This window comes from Mucor velutinosus, assembly GCF_035048745.1.
Source record: "Mucor velutinosus strain NIH1002 chromosome Unknown tig00001553, whole genome shotgun sequence".
Lineage (NCBI taxonomy): Eukaryota > Fungi > Mucoromycota > Mucoromycetes > Mucorales > Mucoraceae > Mucor > Mucor velutinosus.
Window position 1 is genome coordinate 1,645,760 of NW_027041930.1, and position 20,468 is coordinate 1,666,227.

The 20,468-nt window shown below is 40.7% G+C and overlaps 8 protein-coding genes and 1 non-coding gene across 9 annotated transcripts; 5 read left to right on the forward strand and 4 right to left on the reverse strand.

The window, feature by feature from the left end:
- Window positions 1-237: 237 nt before the first annotated feature.
- Window positions 238-984, forward strand: ATC70_007902 (uncharacterized protein; the record flags this gene model as incomplete). The annotated part of the gene is made up of 2 exons (XM_064827159.1): window positions 238-414; window positions 517-984. 2 exons carry the CDS (start codon window positions 238-240, stop codon window positions 982-984), a joined length of 645 nt encoding a protein of 214 aa, XP_064676216.1.
- An 829-nt stretch (window positions 985-1,813) lies between these two features.
- Window positions 1,814-1,886, forward strand: ATC70_007903. The gene has a single exon. It is a non-coding gene; the product is annotated as a tRNA-Thr (tRNA).
- Window positions 1,887-2,312: 426 nt separating this feature from the next.
- On the forward strand, window positions 2,313-4,109 carry ATC70_007904 (uncharacterized protein; the record flags this gene model as incomplete). Its single annotated transcript, XM_064827160.1, has 9 exons — window positions 2,313-2,465; window positions 2,522-2,646; window positions 2,707-2,815; window positions 2,866-3,172; window positions 3,218-3,286; window positions 3,356-3,588; window positions 3,641-3,669; window positions 3,723-3,816; window positions 3,882-4,109. The coding sequence occupies 9 exons, from the start codon at window positions 2,313-2,315 to the stop codon at window positions 4,107-4,109; spliced, it is 1,347 nt and encodes a 448-aa protein (XP_064676217.1).
- An 854-nt stretch (window positions 4,110-4,963) lies between these two features.
- ATC70_007905 (uncharacterized protein) lies at window positions 4,964-7,975 on the forward strand (the record flags this gene model as incomplete). The annotated part of the gene is made up of 7 exons (XM_064827161.1): window positions 4,964-5,030; window positions 5,091-5,391; window positions 5,449-5,764; window positions 5,820-6,151; window positions 6,207-6,639; window positions 6,704-7,816; window positions 7,877-7,975. 7 exons carry the CDS (start codon window positions 4,964-4,966, stop codon window positions 7,973-7,975), a joined length of 2,661 nt encoding a protein of 886 aa, XP_064676218.1.
- Window positions 7,976-8,610: 635 nt separating this feature from the next.
- ATC70_007906 (uncharacterized protein) lies at window positions 8,611-9,573 on the reverse strand (the record flags this gene model as incomplete). Its single annotated transcript, XM_064827162.1, has 2 exons — window positions 8,611-9,366; window positions 9,433-9,573. 2 exons carry the CDS (start codon window positions 9,571-9,573, stop codon window positions 8,611-8,613), a joined length of 897 nt encoding a protein of 298 aa, XP_064676219.1.
- A 397-nt stretch (window positions 9,574-9,970) lies between these two features.
- Window positions 9,971-10,662, reverse strand: ATC70_007907 (uncharacterized protein; the record flags this gene model as incomplete). The annotated part of the gene is made up of 5 exons (XM_064827163.1): window positions 9,971-10,041; window positions 10,102-10,333; window positions 10,386-10,451; window positions 10,502-10,546; window positions 10,609-10,662. The coding sequence occupies 5 exons, from the start codon at window positions 10,660-10,662 to the stop codon at window positions 9,971-9,973; spliced, it is 468 nt and encodes a 155-aa protein (XP_064676220.1).
- Window positions 10,663-11,072: 410 nt separating this feature from the next.
- On the reverse strand, window positions 11,073-11,857 carry ATC70_007908 (uncharacterized protein; the record flags this gene model as incomplete). Its single annotated transcript, XM_064827164.1, has 4 exons — window positions 11,073-11,243; window positions 11,304-11,480; window positions 11,538-11,777; window positions 11,831-11,857. The coding sequence occupies 4 exons, from the start codon at window positions 11,855-11,857 to the stop codon at window positions 11,073-11,075; spliced, it is 615 nt and encodes a 204-aa protein (XP_064676221.1).
- Window positions 11,858-12,101: 244 nt separating this feature from the next.
- On the forward strand, window positions 12,102-17,204 carry ATC70_007909 (uncharacterized protein; the record flags this gene model as incomplete). Its single annotated transcript, XM_064827165.1, has 10 exons — window positions 12,102-12,671; window positions 12,733-12,939; window positions 13,007-13,064; window positions 13,119-13,456; window positions 13,510-14,628; window positions 14,720-15,026; window positions 15,081-15,687; window positions 15,741-16,269; window positions 16,325-16,795; window positions 16,863-17,204. 10 exons carry the CDS (start codon window positions 12,102-12,104, stop codon window positions 17,202-17,204), a joined length of 4,548 nt encoding a protein of 1,515 aa, XP_064676222.1.
- Window positions 17,205-19,597: 2,393 nt separating this feature from the next.
- ATC70_007910 (uncharacterized protein) lies at window positions 19,598-20,424 on the reverse strand (the record flags this gene model as incomplete). The annotated part of the gene is made up of 5 exons (XM_064827166.1): window positions 19,598-19,669; window positions 19,747-19,974; window positions 20,031-20,140; window positions 20,198-20,270; window positions 20,335-20,424. The coding sequence occupies 5 exons, from the start codon at window positions 20,422-20,424 to the stop codon at window positions 19,598-19,600; spliced, it is 573 nt and encodes a 190-aa protein (XP_064676223.1).
- Window positions 20,425-20,468: the final 44 nt, after the last annotated feature.

The window sequence follows — 20,468 nt, forward strand, 5'->3', positions numbered from 1 at the left end:
TGATTTTTAAAATGCTCGGTCAAATTTTAGGTCGAAAGAAATTTCTTGAGACCGTCAGAACAAAATAGGAAATGTTATTATGCTAGAATCTTATTGAAGCTTTATTTCATAGCGAATTCAAAGATATATAAAGGAAAGAAATCTAATCATTATACTATCAATCTTCTTTTTTGCTCGGTCATTACCAGCTTATTTTCTTTAAAACAATCCAAATTTGTATTATTTACACGGTTTTCAATGTCCTCCGTCGAACAACAACTCACCGCCATGCAGGAACAAATGGCTACTCTCCAAGCTCAATTGGCCCAGGTTATCAATCCCACTCCTATGCAGTCAGAAGATAATACTGCCCCTCCTACCCTACATTCACTCAGCACCCGTCCTCATTATGAATGGACACCATCCGAGGCCCAGGTAAACATCCTGCACATGGATACCCCTATCCACACTTCCAAACCAATGGCACCTGCCGATCGCAAGGCAATTATTGAGACATAATATTCTCCAGTTGCCCAGTTGGAATACCGTTCCCGGGCTATCGTTCCATCTGCCGAACAAATAATAAATAAGGGCCAAAAGATCGAAGACAACTCTCTGAAGCACCTTCAATATCAGACATCAGCTATCCTCCGCCCTCTGGACGTCCTTGCCAATGAGATGATCACTCACGACGGCAACAATGCCAATTTGGAACGCTTCTGTGCCATGTTAGCAGAAATGCGCAGTCTTGTGGTAGATCTCTGCTCTACGATCACTCAAGCTCGTATCAACATTGCTTACCGGGCAGTTAATCCTTCTTTTTCGGTAAAGGCAGAATCGGATGTCGGATATATTGTGCCTGTTGTGCCAGAAGGGCTACAACTGTCTATAAAGATTAAGGTATTCTTGATGGGTAGATATGTCTGTGTTGTGCAACAACATGGACAAGCTATGATAAGTGAAGTGCATCTCAGCTATCTAAATACCGAGGTTCACCAGATGTGATAAGCGTTGTACAAGATAAATTGCTACTTTGGCATTCAGAACTTAGTATAAATAGAATAACTCTTGTCTTCATCAATAAATCTTTAGTTTTTGTGTCTGATCTTATTCAAATAAGTCTTTTCTTGTTTTTATAATATTGAACATTTTTTATAAGCTACAAATAATAATCCTTTTATTCTTTGTGCTTAACAAATCCCTTTAAACCTATATAAAACTTGTAGAGTAGCCACATACGGTATATATGGTTGTAGAGCACGCATCACATAAAAATCAGATCCACAAGTATTATGAAAGGTGTTCAATGTAAGTAGAGGGTCAACATAAAAGTAGTAGTATTTTAATAAGATACGCAAGGACAATCGGTAGCGCGAGCTGTCACTGTGCTGGTTGGTTCTCACCGAAGCGAAGCAAAGGTAAAGAACCATTGGGCATAAACTTTCATTTGATTAGTGATTTATATCAATCAACAATCAAGGTTTTTCTAACATCTTAGCTATATTAACTTTACGATATTAGCCAAAGACCCGCGGCATCGCGAGCCGTTTGAGTGTAGGCTGGTTTCCACCGAAGCAAAGCGTACAAGGTCAGGAAGCCACCCGAAGTGTCGAAAGGCTTGTATCATATTCAACATAGTATAACTATAATTTTTTTAGTACTTGTTTCCCAATCTAGAGAGCTTTTAAAAAAACCTATTATCTACCTGCAAAAAAGATATTCATATATTACCCCTAGGGAAATAAAGGGTAATACATCAACAAATTGCAGTGCGACGAAAATAATTTTGGTATTAGATTATGGACACTATTTTGGATTGATTTTCATCAATCTTGCCTTCTTGGCTCAGTTGGCAGAGCGTCTGCCTAGTAAGCAGAAGGTCAACAGTTCGATTCTGTTAGCAGGCATCTTATTTTTGCACTTTGCACTGAAAGTAGTGCATGTAGCGCTTTGTTTACTCTCAAAACGGACGTAATGAAAATCAATAAAGCCTTGGACAGATCATGGTCGCTTATTAAGACTTATTGGCAACGGTAACAAAAGCTTAAAGATGCAAATGTGCAGATAGCCGATAGTGATGATAGAGATTTGGAAACATAATGCATTGATTGTACAAAAAGGAGAGACGCCAAACACCAAGGGCATACTACTTGAGGAAATTTGTTATCCGGAAAACGACTGATAAGCGATCGTAAATTATCAACATTAACTTGTTCTCGGTAATATTTTTGACTATATAAGCGCAGCATCATGAATAGAGCAAACAAGTAAAGTGCTTGACTTCTTTCATCAATTTCACCTTTATGGTCATGCGCGTGCTATTAATAGCATCGATGGTTTTCGTTGCTAGAAGCATCGCAGCTACTTCTCTTCCAATCACTCACTCGACAGACGACATCAATTACAATCACTTTAGCAGTGTACTAAACTCTAATTACAGCGTTCGATTTGTAAATCCACAGTTGTGCGATCCTAATGTGACTCAGGTATAGTTTTGATTTAGACATTTGAGCATAAGTCATCTACTTATGCGTTGTATTAGCACTCTGGATACTTGGAGATGGGTACAGAAAAGTACTTTTTTTGGTTCTTTGAAAGCAAAAGTAAACCAGAAGAGAAGCCTTTGACAGTTTGGTTAAATGGAGGTCCTGGCTGTTCTAGCATGATGTAAATATATGCCATAGTTAGGCTTATTCCCAATTACTGCTAATATGAAATTCATTCTAGCGGTTTATGGCAAGAAAATGGACCTTGCAGAAGTGGAAAGAATGGCACCGAAGTTACATACAATCCGTACACTTGGACAAGGTTCTCTAATATGCTCTTTATTGACCAGGTAAAGAAAATACTGAATTTGCAGTTCTCGAACTAATTTGAAAATAACAGCCTAGTGGCGTTGGCTATTCATATGGAGATAAGATTGATTCACAAGTAGAGACAAGCGCCGTGGCATTTTATCAAGCGATTCAGCTATTTTATGAGGCTTTTCCCAAGTACAGTAAACTGCCCTTCCATCTCTTTGGAGAGTCTTTCGCTGGTCGTTATATTCCAATCTATGCAGAGTATATTGTCAAGAGAAATCTAGAAGCAGTGAATCAAGTGATACCTATTCAGTCTGTTGGTATTGGTAACGGATGGATCAATCCATTAATTCAATTAAAGTATGCGGCTCAAATGGCATGTGAATCTAACTGTAAGTGATTACATGAGTGCAGTATTGATCTAACAACAAGTTTAGATGGTCAGCTTTTGCCCGAGTATTTATGTGCTCAAATGAGAACTAATTACAAGCGATGTGCCAAGCTGAGTAATGCATAACCTAGCAGCTAGTCTGTAGATATAATGAGCGTGTTATTCATACTATCTTTTTTGATAGTCGAGAAATGCTACGCCTCAAATCGCCGAAACGACTGTGTTGCTGCCGATGGATATTGTAATGCAAATGTAGACGGTCTGTTCAGCAGATCAGGACGAAATGTCTACGATGTCAGGCAGTCTAGCTCAACTGTAACACCGCCTGAAGACTTTATAAATCTACTAGATCTTCCTGATCTTCAACGAGCAATTGGCGTAAAGCACATGAAATACCAACAATGTGCTGATCCGCCAGTAAGTCTGTTACTATATATACATGCGTAAGCTCACACACGGTTTCTTGTAGTACTATGCCATGATTAACGCTGGAGAGGGGTAAGAAGCAACTCGCTTTCTTTCTATGTAGAGTCTGATTTCATATATACTAGCATGCGCAACTCGGCGCTGTATTTGAGCTCACTCTTGAATCATGGTGTTCGTGTTCTAAACTATGTAGGAGATGCTGACTACCTATGCAACTGGGTAAGCCAGCCATCACCCAAAAAATTATGACTCATTACATTACTGAGTGCATGTCATTCTTGTAGTATGGAAACTATGCCTTGACAACCGATTTAAAGTTCAAAGGAAGTGTTGAATTCAACAGCCAAACCTTAAGACCTTGGATTTTCCAGAGTAAAGAAGTAGGCCAGGTTCAGAATACAAGTTTAATGACTTTTCTTCGCATCTATGAGGCTGGACATGAAGTGCCTTATTACCAACCTAGAAACGCTCTGGCTATGTTTGCCAAGTGGGTATCAAACAAAGCTTTTTGAAAGGATGATTTTACATTAGACTTTCAAATGAACCTTCTAATATTACGCAGTTCTGTATAGAATCATGCAACCTCATATAAAAATCTACTTTGTAGATGCCTAGTTGATTAGTCCCTTGAATAATAAATATTTAGGTGGTCTGATAAGGTTCTAATTCTTTATGCATTCAGAATGATGGCTAAGTATAGTCAAATCACCAACACTTCAATGGTCAAAGTTCATAGCTAGGAACTACATTACATTCGGGGGCATATCAAAAAAGAAGAAAAAAGCAGCATCTGTATGTATATAGAAATCAAGCGCAACATAGTAGCAGCACTGAACAGCTGTAGAGAGACTCGGTTGAGTAGCATAAGCTTGCACACTGGAGGCGATAGCTGCGATGCAATGTTCAGATCATGGCAGCCTCCATCGTTTTGTAACATGTCTTAATGCCTCTTTCTAGTCGCTATTCCGCAACATGGCGATACAACAGACATCTGCTGTGGACTAGCACGACAGAGCATGCGTGAGCGTGGCCTTGAGTGCTCTTGTTGATGGGAAAGCCCAGTTATCTGATGTTCAAAGATCTCTCTTGCGTGACGTGGCTGTAAACTAAAGAACTTACACAAATTGTTACCTGAGTAATATGTGGATGAGCGAGGAAGTTTATAAAGTTTTCCCAACCAACGATTTGATATTCCTTTTGTTTCATTTCTTGGCCTTTTTTTGTGTGTATTTCATTCAGGAAACAAGACATAGAGAGACGAGTAGACAACAATAACAGCAACAGCAACATTCTAGCTTCTATTCAGTGATAGAGAATCCCCTCGACAAACATCTCAGTTTAAACAACCAGAAAAACCTCGCCCAAGATGATGAATAGTATCAACAAAATTTCGCAAGAAATCCTTGCAAAGCTTCCTCTGTTCAGACTGAAGGGTAAGAAGACAAGATATCACTCGAGAAACTAGCACATGTTGACTGAAATCGTTTGATCAGATCTTATCAAAGCTGTTCGAGCTTGTAAGACAGCAGCCGAGGAAAGAGCAGTTATCCAGAAAGAAAGCGCCAACATCAGAACCGCTTTCAAGAATGAGAACCCTGACACGCGTCATACCAATGTAGCAAAGTTGTTATATATCCATATGCTCGGTTATCCTGCTCATTTTGGCCAAATGGAGTGCTTGAAATTGGTTGCCAGCCCTAAATATGCCGACAAACGATTAGGCTACCTGGGTATCATGCTCTTGATTGATGAAAAGACAGAAGTACTCACTCTGGTCACTAACAGTTTGAAGAAGTAATACCATACTCACTGGAAGAGAGAAGAACATGCCATACTAAATAAGTGTTCTAGTGATTTGAACCATAGCAACATGTTTGTAGTTGGTTTGGCTCTGTGTACGATGGGTAACATTTCTTCGTCGGAAATGGCTCGTGATTTGTGCTCAGAAGTAGAGAAGCTTATGGGCAGTTCCAACACCTATATCCGCAAGAAGGCTGCTTTGTGTGCCTTGAGAATCATTCTTCGTGTGCCTGAATTGCATGAAAATTTCATCTCGAGATCAAAGTCCCTGTTGAATGATCGTAGTCATGGTGTACTGATTACTGGCATCACACTGGTAACAGAAATGTGTCAACAGTATCCTGAGAATGTTGCCATCTTTAGAAAGGTATGTTGTTATGATGGCATCAGTTTAGTGGTGGGTTGACGCTGACACATATCAGGCTGTTCCGCTCTTGGTCAGACATCTCAAAAACCTTGCCAGTGCTGGGTTCTCTCCTGAGCACGATGTTACAGGCGTTACAGATCCTTTCCTTCAAGTCAAAATCCTTCGTCTTTTACGTATTCTTGCCAAGAATGACCGAGAAGCATCTGAATCCATGAACGATATCCTTGCTCAAGTGGCTACCAACACTGAGAGTAACAAAAACGTCGGCAATTCCATCCTGTATGAAACCGTTTTGACCATCATGGACATTCAAAGTGAGGCAGGCTTGCGTGTGTTGGCTGTCAACATTCTTGGAAAGTTTTTGAGTAATAGAGACAACAATATCAGGTAAGGCATAGTTGAGCCAAACGGCAGCATCACCTTGACTGATTTCCACACATAGATATGTTGCATTAGAGACATTAAACAAGACAGTCGGCATCGAGACACAAGCTGTGCAGAGACATCGCAATATCATTCTCGACTGTCTCCGTGATGGCGATATTTCCATCCGTCGTCGTGCATTGGAGTTGAGTTTTGCACTCATCAACGAAGGCAATGTTCGAGTTCTTACAAGAGAGCTCCTCGCATTTTTGGAAGTCGCTGATTCAGAATTCAAGCAAGGTATGACTACAAAGATCTCCCTTGCAGCTGAGAGGTTTGCGCCCAACCAGAGATGGCACATCGATACCATGTTGCGTATGCTGAAATTAGCTGGAGGATTTGTGCGCGAAGAAGTGCTTGCTGGATTTATTCGTCTTGTGGCTCAAACGTCTGATCTGCATCAATACACTGTTCAAAAATTATACTCGGCATTGAAACAAGATATCTCCCAGGTAGGAAGTCGGCATTGGCAAGGCACATGTGTGAGGTTGATTCTGACAGTATTTGAATATACAGGAGGGTTTAGTTTTGGCAAGTGTTTGGGTCATTGGTGAATACGGTGATGTGCTCGTTGGAAGTGGCAATTTTGAAGAGGAAGAGGGCGTTGTTATTGAGGTATCTGATTATTTGGTCGTCAAATTACTAGAATCCATCTTGTTGGGTCCCTATGCCAACCAGGTTACCCGTGAATATGTTATGACAGCGCTTATGAAGCTTTCTTCCCGCCTATCCGACAACAGCGCACAAGGAAAAATCAAGGAATTGCTCAACGAACACACTGTCAGCATGGAGGTCGAGATTCAACAACGTGCTGTCGAGTATACCAACCTCTTTTCTTATGATTCCATTCGTCCCGCTGTGCTTGAGCGTATGCCTGTGCCTGAGGTCCGTACTATCATTGATCAAAGTTCATCTACTGATAGTCCCAGTGTTGGCCATGCTTCAACAAGTGCCAGAGCTGGTCCTAGCGACCAAGATTTATTGCTGGATCTCATGGGTGTAGGCACAAGCGGCGGCGGCGGAGGAGGAGCCGCAGAACAAGTGGATATGATGTCTCAAGCATCGGCTGCAGCATCATCCCCTGCACCACCAAAGGCTTCCAATGTCGATCTTTTAGCAGACTTATTCGGCGGAGGATCACCTCAACCAGCAGCACTAGCAGCATCTTCTCCAGCTCCAGCATCCGCAAATACAGCATCCAACAGTCTGATGGATCTATTGGGTGGAGAGATATCAACAGCACCTCAACCTGCATCACCCTCCACACAATACGGCTTGGATTCTCTTGCTGGCTTAGGACAAGCATTGCCGTCAAGCCCTCTTTCATCTTCAGTGGGGTCTCCAGCTACACCTACCGCACAACCAAGTCAAGCAGCAGGTGGTTATGAAGCATATACAAAGAACGGTTTGACCATTCGACTTTTGCCATCCAAAGACCGTACCAACCCAGCCATCATTAATATCCAAGTTTTGTTCTCTAATAATGGATCTCAAGGTGTGATTAATGACTTGCAGTTCCAAGCTGCCGTTCCAAAGAGTCAACGATTACAAATGAATGCTGCTAGTAGCCATGTTGTTCAGCCAAATACTACTGAAAAGCAACTCATGAGAATTAACAACCCACAACAGGTAAAAACTGATGAAAATCACCTTTAGGCATTTATTAACGCGATCGTTTTCATACATTAGACTACCGTCAAGCTTCGTTTACGTATATCTTATGAAGTGAACGGCGAGAAGAAGGATGATATTGCTCAATATGGTCCATTCCCCGAAGGAGCATTTTAGTTTTGTTGTTACAAAATGATTTAAACTGTTTGAAATAAATAATAGGTATGATCTGATCCAGTCTGAAGCCGACAAAGCGCGGCACTTGAAGGCGAATTCATGCGAAATTGGTCGATGAAGCGAGTATTCACTCCAAGAGCACGTTTGGGTGGGTGTAAATGGCTGAAGACGCCTCCCAAACTCTTTAAGCGCGTTGTTACAATGAAACAAGTCAAAAGCCTATCCAAAAGAGTGCCTTGTACACGGTTTCTCTGTATGTAATCAGCTAAAATTGACCGATAACAGCAAAGTGGCCTGCCTTTTCAAATCTTTCATGGCGTGTGCTCATGAGAATTGCAGTGATATGCAGCAAACAGATTAGCATTGGTGATAAAACAGAATCAGAGGATGTAAAGCATTCATTTGGCATCCTGTAACACTCAAAGGAAGGACAGATGCAACGCGTTTTAAAGACGATACCAGGTTGCCCATGGTTGTCTAAACTCGTGTACACTGGTTTGAACGTTGGTATTTTATTTGTAATGCTTCAGTGCGATTAGAGAGCAGCACGATAGACTATAGATGCAATGTACAATAAGGCAATAAAAAGAAAAGAACAAAGACTGCAATAGAGGAATACAACACTTGGAGCACGACTATCTGCCCTTGTAATCTTCTGTCGATGTAGATGGTGATGGTGAGGAATTACAGTTATTTACAAACATCATGATTGTTTTTGCAGCAGAAGTGGTAGGGGATGATGGAGGGCTAGCATTGTTGGTTATAGACAGTTCTTCTACTGGGTCTTGGTCCTCTGAATCCATAAGATTGGGCTCCATCTCAGTGATATCTGGTAAGGGTTGAGAGCAATACAAGATGTGCGAATTGCAGCTATCCTGCTTTTCTGTCATTGCAATGGCGTATGATAGATAATCAAGCGAGTTTCTAACTTTTGGCATCGCTCCATCATCCGAGATTAAAGAACACTCGTCAACTGCTGAAAATGAGCGTTTTTGATTTATTTCAACATTTGAGTTGTCTTCTGTTGTGCTGATATTGCTGCTTATTGTCTCTTTGTGAGTGGGCTGATGGTAATGGTGGAAATAGAGTTGCTTTTGGTTCTTTTTTGATGCCAATGCAGACGAGTTTTCTGGCCAGCCGTCTATTGGATTGGAGAGCGTGCGCACAAGGCCATCTCGTTTCGCTCTGGCTTGTCTGGCACCGGGAGAAGGTATGTACATTCTTTTGTCAATGATTTCTCTCTGTGTAAATCTTGGTCTGGGTAAATCGTTGATATTTTTTCTCTGCTTTTGTCTCCATAATTGCTCTACATCGAAAATAGTTGATTTCTCCCAACCCTGATTCAATTTGAAGCGTGCAAATCCAAGTCTAGCTCGAAGCGATATTAAATGCTATGACATATGAGTCAGCTTTCTTTTTTTTTCTGACAACAGTTGCACTGTGAGTGGAACACTTACTTGAGAGACATCCATCATTTCGGATTTATTATTATTTTGTGGATGCAGTAAATGGCATTGAGGATTTTCCATAGCGCTGTATTTGCATTTTTTGTTGGGATGTGTTGAATTTGAGGATTGGTGAAAGGCGTTGTAAGACATTTTATTATTTTTTCAATAGGTAGAGAAAGAAGAAGAAGCTGAATCATGACATTTGCTTCTCTGAATCAAGCAATCATTTGATTGTCGCACAGTTTCCTGCTCCCCTTTTTTTTTCTACGAAAAAAAAAAATAAATTGTGCGCGTTGTATTTGACGCAATTCTGGGCTTGAACGCACGAAAACGCGAGTTTTTTTATAATACAAATTGATTTTTTTCGAAAAAAAAAAAAAAAAGAAATGTTATATGTACCCACATTTGTGGAACCAAAGCAATCTCCACTAGGCTCAATACCAAGGTTGACCCATTTTGATCAGCAGAAAACAAGCTATTCTGTATAAAAAGATGCCAATTTTCAGCATTGACATCTGGTTGCCATGACAACTATCTAAATACCAATTTATTTTTTGATCAAATTCTCGGGATGATTATAGGCCTGAGCCACGAATTTGTTATGTCTGCCCAGGGCAACTACATCAAAAAGCGAGGTCAGCATGTTGCTCACAAACAAAATGGATGAGACATCATTACCTAAGCGACCTTTGCTGTACATTTCTACAGTTGTAAAAGCTAATGTTTTACCCAATTTATCTACTCGAGCATCAATATTGATAGTTTCCCCTTGCTTGACACCAGAGATGTAACTAATATTGATGTCTGTGCTTACACCAGTGGCAAAAAGCCCCTTTGATGCGATAGCTAAAGAACCGCCAATATCGACAACAGTTGCCAACAAACCTCCATGGACAGATTCAAGTCTATTCTACAGTTTGTTAAACCCAGAGTGATTGCAATGGAGATTGATGATAGTTTACCAAATGTTGCTTTTCGACCTGAAATTCAGCAGAAACTCGACCATTCTCACTGTTGATTACTTTGAGCTAGCATATCATATTTAGCTAACTGTCAAATACACCCATTTGAAATGTACCTTTGGCAATACAAGTGCATCGTAGCCTCCTGCACCCATAAAACTCTTCAAATGCAGTCATCGCATTAGGAAATCACTATTTAACATGTTGTTTTTGATGTGTTTACCTTCAACACCTTTTGCACTAATTCAGGGGACCTTAAAGCTATTGTGGGAATCATATTGACAAAGAGGAAAAGAGATTACTTACAGTGGCAGCTGGATACTACAAGAGAAAGCAGCGGAAAATGAACCTTGGGGTTGAACCATGATGAGGACGAGCTGAATTCCGTCTCAAAAACTAGCTATCTTTGGAGAAAATAGCATCACATTAATCGCTGGCATGTTGGTTGATTCATAAGAATTAGAATGAAAATCATTTGGAGGCAGATAAACCTCTAAAACCTACCTTTGCGGGCATCTTTGATATAAATTAAACCATGATGAAGCGCCTTACAATCCAATACTCATTAGACTGACTCTACTTATGGTAATAATGTAAATGAACATTCAGGAAGCATGATACCGAAGCCTCTTTTTTATTGTTTTGCAACAAGAAAAACAGGTTTGGTTTATTCACAATATTAGCAAATCAAACATCTAACTCATCCTCTGTATCTCTGCCTGCAGAGCTCTTCTTCTTCCTCATCCCTTCATGTGCCTTGAGTTTGCGTTTCTTTTCTCTTCTAGCTGTTAATGAACCTGACGCTGATCTATCGTCCTGACTAGAGTCCTGATCCTTGTCTTCCTTCTGTGCAAGAGCCTACATGTTTTACAAGCATAAGAAACCAAACAATGTATGCATTCTCATATATAACGTTACTTTTTGATATGTCGATGAGGATAATGAAAAGAGTCTGTCTAATTCAGTGAATTTTGGCTTTCTTCTGTCAGGTCGATTTGTCAAATAGCCATCGAAACCACGAATGATATTTCCATTTTGTTGCGTATCTTCCAAGTAAGAGCCTTCAAAGAGATAGATGGCATTTTCCAAGTTAATCTATGGGCAGGAAATTAGCCAAAATTAGCATTTCAATTGTACAAATGTCTAGATTACCAAGTTTGTATCGACTTGCTTCTTTCTTGCTAATAGTGCTTGTAGTTCGTGTTTGGCTTCTTCGTATTTTTGACGAGTTACTTGAGGTGGCTCAGCAGCTGGCGTTTCTGTGCTTGGTGTTGTAGTGCTTTTATTAGTGGGTGTGGTAGGTGTTGCAGAAGTGGTTGTATTATTAGTATCATTGTTAGGAGTAGTATTGGCATTTGTCGAACTTTCTGTAGTGTTAGAGGTGCTAGAAGCCTATCATACGTGTGAATCAAGTAATATATCAGCCTTATAGTGATGATACGTACTTCCTTGGTATCTTTAACCTCTGACATTGTTGTTGAATAGTATCAAAGAGTGGAAAAAAAAATGAAAAAACTCCCTTACCATAAAGAATTTATTCAAGTTCCGTGGTTAATCAGTGCTATAAATTGGTAATAATTGGGCTGAGGCTAGCCCTTTAAATATCCTAACTTTCTTCTTTCTCTTATAAACAAGTTTAAACTACCACATTTAAGGTACACTATCCAGTTTTTCGTATACTAAAGTTTGTCTAATTTGACGTTTTGCAGCTGCACCATGTCAGAAATCAAGAAAGAGGAACAGCAACCATCACCACATCTACAGGTCGAGACTGAGCCATCTCTAACAGCAGAACAAGCGCCTGTTCCTGAGGAAAAGAACGACGCTGAGGCGACCGTCCCTACACTACCCCAGATCATCATCAATAATAATGAACTAGAAGCACCAGAACTAGCCATCAATGGCGATGAATTGATACTAGACGAACCTCAAACGCCTGTACCTACCGATGCCTCCATTCTGTCTGAAAGCACGATACCTGATGAGACATCCACCACATCATCACACTCCACCTTGATACCTGAATCACTGCACAATGACGATACACAGCCAATTCATATGGATGAGTCAGATTTCCAAGGACCAGTGATTGATTTCTATCGAAACAAGAATATTTTGATGACAGGTGCTACTGGTTTCATTGGAAAGGCCATTTTATGGAAGTTGATACAGGCTTTGCGACAAGACTTGGGTTCTATTTACATCTTGATTCGTAGTGGCAGTATTAAACGTAGCAAGATTGGCAGGCCCTCTGAGAGGCTTCGAAATGAGATATTCAACAATAAGGTACTCTATGAAGGGCTGTGTGGTAGATGGCCATATTAAACCTCCTTTTTTCATTATGCAGGCATTCTTGATCCTTAGACGTATGATGGGAAAGGCAACATTTGACTCTATCGTCAAGAATAAAATCATTCCCATTTCCGGTGATATTATTTCACCAGATCTGTCCATGTCTGAAGTGGATCGAGAGAAGATTACTGAAAACGTAAATGTTGTGATACATTGCGCAGCCACATTGAATTATAGTGAAAGATTGGATCTGGCATTAGAGGTAATGTAGAGTGTGCATGTGGACTTTTTTGCATAATATTCATTTCATTGGGCGCGTTTATATATAGACAAATACACTGGGTACGCTTCGCATGATGGATCTAGCAGATGAATGCAAGCATATGGGTAAGAAGGAAAATGAGAGTCTAAATCAAGTACTCTGACCACATAGTCATACAGAGGCGTTTATTCACATGTCACTGGCTTACACGGATCCCAACTTGCCTAATGGTCATATTCAGGAACGAGTGTATCCAATGCAGGTAGGCGACCCTGAGGAATTATTGACGGAAATTGTGGATCTGGAGCTACAGGATATTCCAAAAATGACTCAACGTATTTTGGCCTACTACCCAAACACTTATACATTCACCAAATCACTTACCGAGCATCTGATCATGAAGCGTGTTGATCTGAATCGCATTGAGGAAGCGCAGGGCGGAAAAGCGCAGTGGCCAGTTGCTATTGTCAGAGCAACTCAAGTAGGTGCTGGAGCGTTTGAGCCTTTGCCTGGCTGGGTAAGACCATCTATCACTTATAGGGAAAACGCTAATGATCTTCTATCTAAAAGGTGGACGGTGTTACAGGTGCAAATGCTGCCGTGTTCTTGATGGGCAAAGGTATCCAGGTACTACAGCCTGACATGGGCACATTAGTAGCCGATATTGTGCCTGTAGATTACCTGGTCAGAGCAGTGCTTGGAAGTGCGGCCTTCATGACACCGCCAGGCTACCGCTTTCTGTTACCGTACAACGAGGTGTTGGCAGATGGTGTCGACACAAACAGCATCAATGTACCCAATATGCAGTATTTCCCTTACATTTACCAAGTATCAGCCTCTGGATTCGATGAAACAACATGGCACCAAGCATATGACTCAGTTCGTTCCTACTGGCTGCGTAACACCAAGCTGGTCTTGCCTACAGCGCAAGAGTACTTTGTAGCCAACAGATCACTGTTCAAAGCCAAGTTTTTCATGAAGTACAGCTTGCCACAATCACTGTCTTCGGTGACCAGCGCTATCAGCAATGCCAGTGGCGTCGGTGGAAAGGCAGGTGCGACATCTGATGCCAACTCGCTGAACCGAACGATTGAACTTGCGTCCCGAGTGATTGACTCTTTGCAGCCATTTCTGCGTCACTCTTGGGTATTTGACCACCAAAACGTACAACAAATGGAGCACGACATGCAACATGATGCACAATTCAACTTGAGTCGTTTTAAGCACATGGACTGGGACACGTACATGACCAATTTTGCATTTGGCGTGCATGCTTATATCACCCCTGCACCGCCATTGAGTCTGCGAAACATCACTGTGCCTGAGGGATGGGCGTGTTCTCTGTACTTACACCCTGGAGCCGCCCAACACTCAATCATTGATAGACAGATTGAGTCTGTCATCTTTAGTGCGTCTGATATCCAAAAGAGAACAGAGCGCATGCTGAATGAATTGGTATTATCGCTTGAGAAGCCTGGACAAGAGCTCAAGGATAAGAAGAAAATGGAGGAATGGGTGAATGATTTTGATGCTAGTCTAGATGATTGGTGTCATGATGACTCGGACATACTTAAGAACAAGGACAATATGGTAAATTTAGGACATTGGGCTAAACAATCAGAATCGCATGAGGAGCACATTCGAATTGAAGTGCTCAACGACAGAAGAGTGGGACAGAGCATTCGACAGGTAAGTGTATTGCTTGAGTGAGAGAGAGAGAGAGAGAGAGAGAGTCACTGCATAGACCTCAAGATAGACGACATTTTAACGCATATAACAGATCATCGAGACGTCAGGCGTGCCACAAAGCACGGTGGTGGGCGAATCTCTGAAAATCCTGCAGAGAATGAAGGAAAGAACACAGCTGCCCTATATCTGGTCTGCCGGTGCTTTTCTTAACGCTTTGTTCAAGCGTCTTTTTAGTAGTTTGCGTATCAATGAGATGGATATTGCTCGCTTGAAAGAGCAGATTCAGGGCAAAAATATCGTCTATGTACCTGTTTCCAAGACGATCATAGATCAGCTGCTGGTATGGTATATTTGCTTGAGATATCACTTGCCTGTCCCTGCTATTGTGTGCGATGAAGGTTTGTTTGTTTGACGTCTAAACAGGAAAGTCATTGCTTAACATGATGAAATAGCGTTGGCTTTATTGGGCCCCATTTCTGATATCCTGAGAATCTCAGGTGCGTATTTTGTGCGTCGAGACCTCGCCTCGCGTTCGCCTCTCAACACAGCTGTCGCATCTGCTTATACTGAAGTGCTGCTGAAAGAGCACGGCGCTTTGTCCATGGTTATTGAAAGAGCTCGTTCTCGCACTGGCAGATTACAGACTGCGTATCATGATGGACTGATGAACATGGTGATTGAAGGTACACTGGGACACAACCAACAGCAAAAGGAGACGCCCAAGCAACTATCACCACTACCTACCCCTGCTGGATCATTCTCTTCTCTGTCCATCAAGAAAGAAACAGTACTGGTTCCTGTCAATATTACCTACGAGAAGATCCCTGAATTGAGAACACTGATCGATCAGGTGCTCGACCAAAAACCGCGTAATTTGACTGTAACATCGTCCTTCCTTCGTCCCAGTGCTTCTGTGGCTGACAGAGCTGCTACAAAAGACAATGGTGTTATTGAAAAGGGCAAGTATGGGCGTGCCTTTGTTGGGTTTGGTAATGTCATTGATGTTCGCCAGGCTGTCAAGGAAGCCAGCTTACCTGCAAACAGCAATAAGCGATTGAGGTATGTGTGTATACAACAGATAATGGATACTGAAGACTGATGATTGCAACTAGCACTGTCGCTGTCAAAGACGAAGACGCTGTAGCTGACTATGTGGCTCGTAAAGTACAAAAAGGCCAACATGAAGCTGCTGTAGTGAGTCCAGTGACACTGGTCGCTGCTACTATCTTGTTTGGACGCGCTACTGGTGGCATTCCCATAGGCAAAATCAATAAGCATGTCTCTTGGTTGCGCGAGGAGCTGGTAGAGAGAAAGATCAGCATTGATTGGCAAGCAGACGAGGATGTGTCTACCATTGTTGCTTATTCAATGAATCTGCTGGATGCTCGCAGTAATGTCACCATGGATGGCAAGCGCATTACCGACCAAACTGTTGTTCGCGTGGTGGAACACGCTGATAATGTCATGGATCTATCCTACATGGCTAGTCAACTGATCGAAATCTTTTTGCCTGAAGCCTTATTTGCTGTGGTCTATCTGTCTGGCGTCAAGGAGACGAACAAGAAGGATCTGTACGCACAGTTCACCTTCTTGGTTCGTCTGTTTAAGCACGAGTTTATCTATCCTTGGAGCAGAGAAGAGGTAAGCTAACCAACTCATTCAGAGGAAGAGGTGTTCTCACATCCATCGCTTTTAGAAATTCAACACACTGCTGGATTGGTTTGTCAAAAAGAACTTACTGGTAGTCAATGAAGAGGGACAGTATACCAAGGCTGTGACCATCGAGAACAACGAAGCGGAATATACCAGAGTCTGTCTGTTGGCATCGTTCATTTACCCCACACTGGATGCCTACTGGATCACATCCTGCTCGTTATCGGCGTTGCGTGATTTACCCTACATGCCTCGCAAAATTGTGCCTGTGCTCTCGCAGTGGATCGCTGCTCATCTGATCACTGGAAGACGCACTGTGTACCGCGAAGTATTATCGACTGAGGCAAGTCAGAACGCGGTAGACAATTTTTTGGCCATTGGTTTCATCGACGCTGTGCATCCCAAGACCAAGCTGTCTCCAGATGCTCAAATTCTGTTGCTTGAACTAGGTGTTACTACCAATGAGGATCTCGTCATGGTATCCAGTAGAAAGAACGATGAGTTGGACGATGTGGTAGGTGTCGGCAGTATATAGATTATCAAGTTGAAGTCAGTCTAACTCAATGCACTGCGTCCTGTAGTCTTCCAGTGCCCACCACGAAAGCGAGAACATTTTGTTGAAACTGGACGACATTGCCTCCCTTTGCCATGAGATTGAAAAGTACAGGTTTGTCACAGACAATGTCAATTCCAAGCACAATGCACAAGTATTCGATAAATGTCAGAATCAGATTCGATCTATTTTGAGAGCGGATCAGAGTTACGCTGCTCAACACGGTATGCAGTTGGATAAGGAAGAGGATCAAATGATTCAGCTGGTATATTCCCTCAAGGCAGCGTCAAGCACACCTGTTTTATCTGATGATGGATCTGGAAAGCATTCACGAAGAGTGTCTCAAGCATACAACCTCAAGTCTTCTTAGACCTTTCATATGTCATATAATTATATAATATTGTATAAAAATCAAAACATTTAAAACATTGAGTACCGGACAAAGCTCAAAAAACATTTCTTCACATTTACAAGCATGCACATGAGCTTCTGAGTGAAGAAGACGAATGGCAGGCCTGAAATCATATCAACGAGGATGCTTACATTCGACTCAACTTTCAAATGAGATTGGAGCTAATAATTGTTAGTGGAGATAGGCGCACTCAGAATCTGCCAACTGTCAACGAGATTGCAGCCATCACTTCTAATGAATATTCTGATACGAGTTTTAAAGATACACTCATTACGTATCAAAATAACATTTTAGTCAGTGGCGATAGTCTCTTTAAAACAAATGAATCAATTGCATACTGCCTACATGCCATGTTGAAATGCTGTACATCATGACTAGGAAGCTGCGATTACACATTTTTGGGTGATGAGCAAGGCTGACTGGCATTGTCAGATATCAAAATGCCCAACAAAAGTAAAAAGAAAATATTCAGATTAAGTTATAGTCCTTTCAAATTTATGATCCCTATTTAATCAGGATCAATAGCATCATTTTGATTTAATATATACCATAGGAAAAGTCTTCATTTTCAAGATGAAAAATGCGATCGTTTGATTTTCGATGAAAAGCATGAGGTACCCCTCATGCTTTTTGGTCGAATTTTGGCCATGTTTTTTTGGTCCTCAAAAAGTTGAGCAAAGGTGTCAGAAAGTTGCTGCTATTCGAATACTATTGTTTAGTGTCATTTCGGTGGCTCAGAAAGGTCTACATATCAAGACATTTAGGCTTAAAAGCTGTCAAATTTGGCTGTTTTTCATATGTTTGCTTGTCGATTGGCGCGTTTTTGTTATGGGACAAATGCTTAAAGATATTGTATTCGTTAATCTAGATTCAGGGCATGCTGTTATCTTCAAATATTCAGCTAGAAATATTAGGTTGAGTAGCACTGCTCTGTCACAACATCACAGCACAATAATTCAGCTTATTAGTGAGATGATGACGGCTGTAAGACATGCTGGACATCTTAAATGCAATGGGTAGTCTGCATCTAGTAAAAGCTATACTATACAATTAGCTCAAATATATACAGTCTGTAACTCGATAGCTTATATTATTAGGTGGTCCGTATCATATCCAATTTAATTGTGCCAGAGTTATGTATGTTAAGCTGTGTATGTGTTTGATCATTTAGTATTAATGTATGCATTCACCGCTGCATTCGGCTCATTGATGATAGCGCACTAGAGAGTCAAAACATTAGTATTTCACCTATTCATAGGTACTTTTCGACCTACCACTATCATGCGAGAAGCCTCCATAACTGTCGATATGATTATTCTATGCTCTACGTCTGTAAACAATGGAAACAATTTACTCACGGGTATATAATATACTCACATTATGCTCTTTTTATTCAAAATCATGCAATAAATGCAATTGAAAAGTGGTCTATTAAGTTTAGAGCCGCGTAAGACGGTCATATTAGCATCAAACAACTGCTTTCATACAACATTAACTTGATGAAATCATCCCTTTGCTCAACCTTAAAGGGGCCAAAAAATTGCCAAAAATCGACTCTAAATTATCAGTTGCCTCTCATAGATTTCACCAAAGATCAAACGATCATATTTTTTTTTACCCCAAAAGCGAAGACTTCACCATAGAATATATCAGATCAAAAATGTCCCATCAATCCAGAGCAACCCCTGAAACGGTTTAAATGAGACCTTTATATACATTTTTTGACGTTTTGAACCTTTCTCAGTAACGTCGTACAAAATCGTTTTTTTTTATGACACCATCAGATGCGATTCAATGCATTAGACAGAATGTGCGCACGTATCAAGGTATGCATTTTGCGAACGGTAGATGTCAGACACCATGTTTACAAGATTCAAGACATTCTAACAGAAGTTTAACAGAGTTTTGAATCTTTTAGCTGCTTGCTAATGAATCAATGCCTTTCTACCGTAATCATAAAGACAATAGATGTTTTTGAAGCTAGCAAAAAAATACTTTGGGTGAAGATTATGTTGTAAGATAGTAGAGCTGTTATTCCTTACTTGTGCCGAACATTTTTTTTTTTCAAATATTAGATTTTGTCATTGAGAGTTGCTTATCCAAATGCGAAAACACGAATTCTAATATGAGATGCAATATGCCGCTCTATTTGAATTGCAAATAATGCTTTGAATGTAAGCCGTAGTTAATACATTGTTTGAAAGTTACGAAATTTTTATTAGTACTATGAAAGCACTACCAATAAAATCAAATTAGCTGTCAAAAAATCTTCCATGCCATACTTTTGCATTGTCAAGATAAAAACGACAGTTTCTTGCGGTTCATATCTCGTGATAGCCCCTTCTGCCAGCTTATTTTTCTTTGCTTTCTTCTGATAAAAGCAAATACTTTTCGTACTTGGTTGCCACATACGCTGCATAAATCTATGTAAAACAAAAAGAGAATAACATGTATTAGGCACCGTCTTTAGATGAAGTAAACTTGGACATCATATATCTACCTGTTGCGCATATGACACGCCGAAATAGCCAAACAACAATGCTATCATTATAGCACACATGGTTTTCATATCTCGCTCAAAAAATTCAGGAACATCTGGACCATCAGGCACGTTGATTTCAGGCCACTTTAATGGTGCTGTCCACAAGCATTCTATCAAGATAAATGGTGTGCTGATGACATTGAAGTAGAGTAAATTCTTGTGGTATTTGATAAGCTTTGGTGATTTCTATTAAACCCATGTTAACTAATAGTCAGGTGCCCAAGATGAGACATTGTATGTACGTTGTAGCTGCCAACCAAACCAATGGCATAAGTGCTTGCATGAATCATTGAGAACATATCCACTGGGCTGTCCAAATAGGGAACCGTGGTATGAAAATATCTATAAGAAGCTTGAAGTACAACCAATGTTAGTGAGGCTATCTTCTTTCACAAACAGCAATCTCTACCAGGAGTATTCACTTTTGGATCCTCAAGATAGTCAGATGCAGCAGAAACGGTTTCAATCAAATACGGAATGGTCTACAAATTCAAAACACATTTGAGCACATCAAAACATTCCTTCTTATTAATTGTGCTCAATTACCAATGAGCATAGTGAGTTCAAGAAGACACCTGCTCTCAAGGACAGACAGCAGTAGCATTTATTAAAGGAAGACGGGATGTATTTGGACATTGTTATAAAGTTGAAATAGAAAGTTTAACAAAAAAGTCAATGCC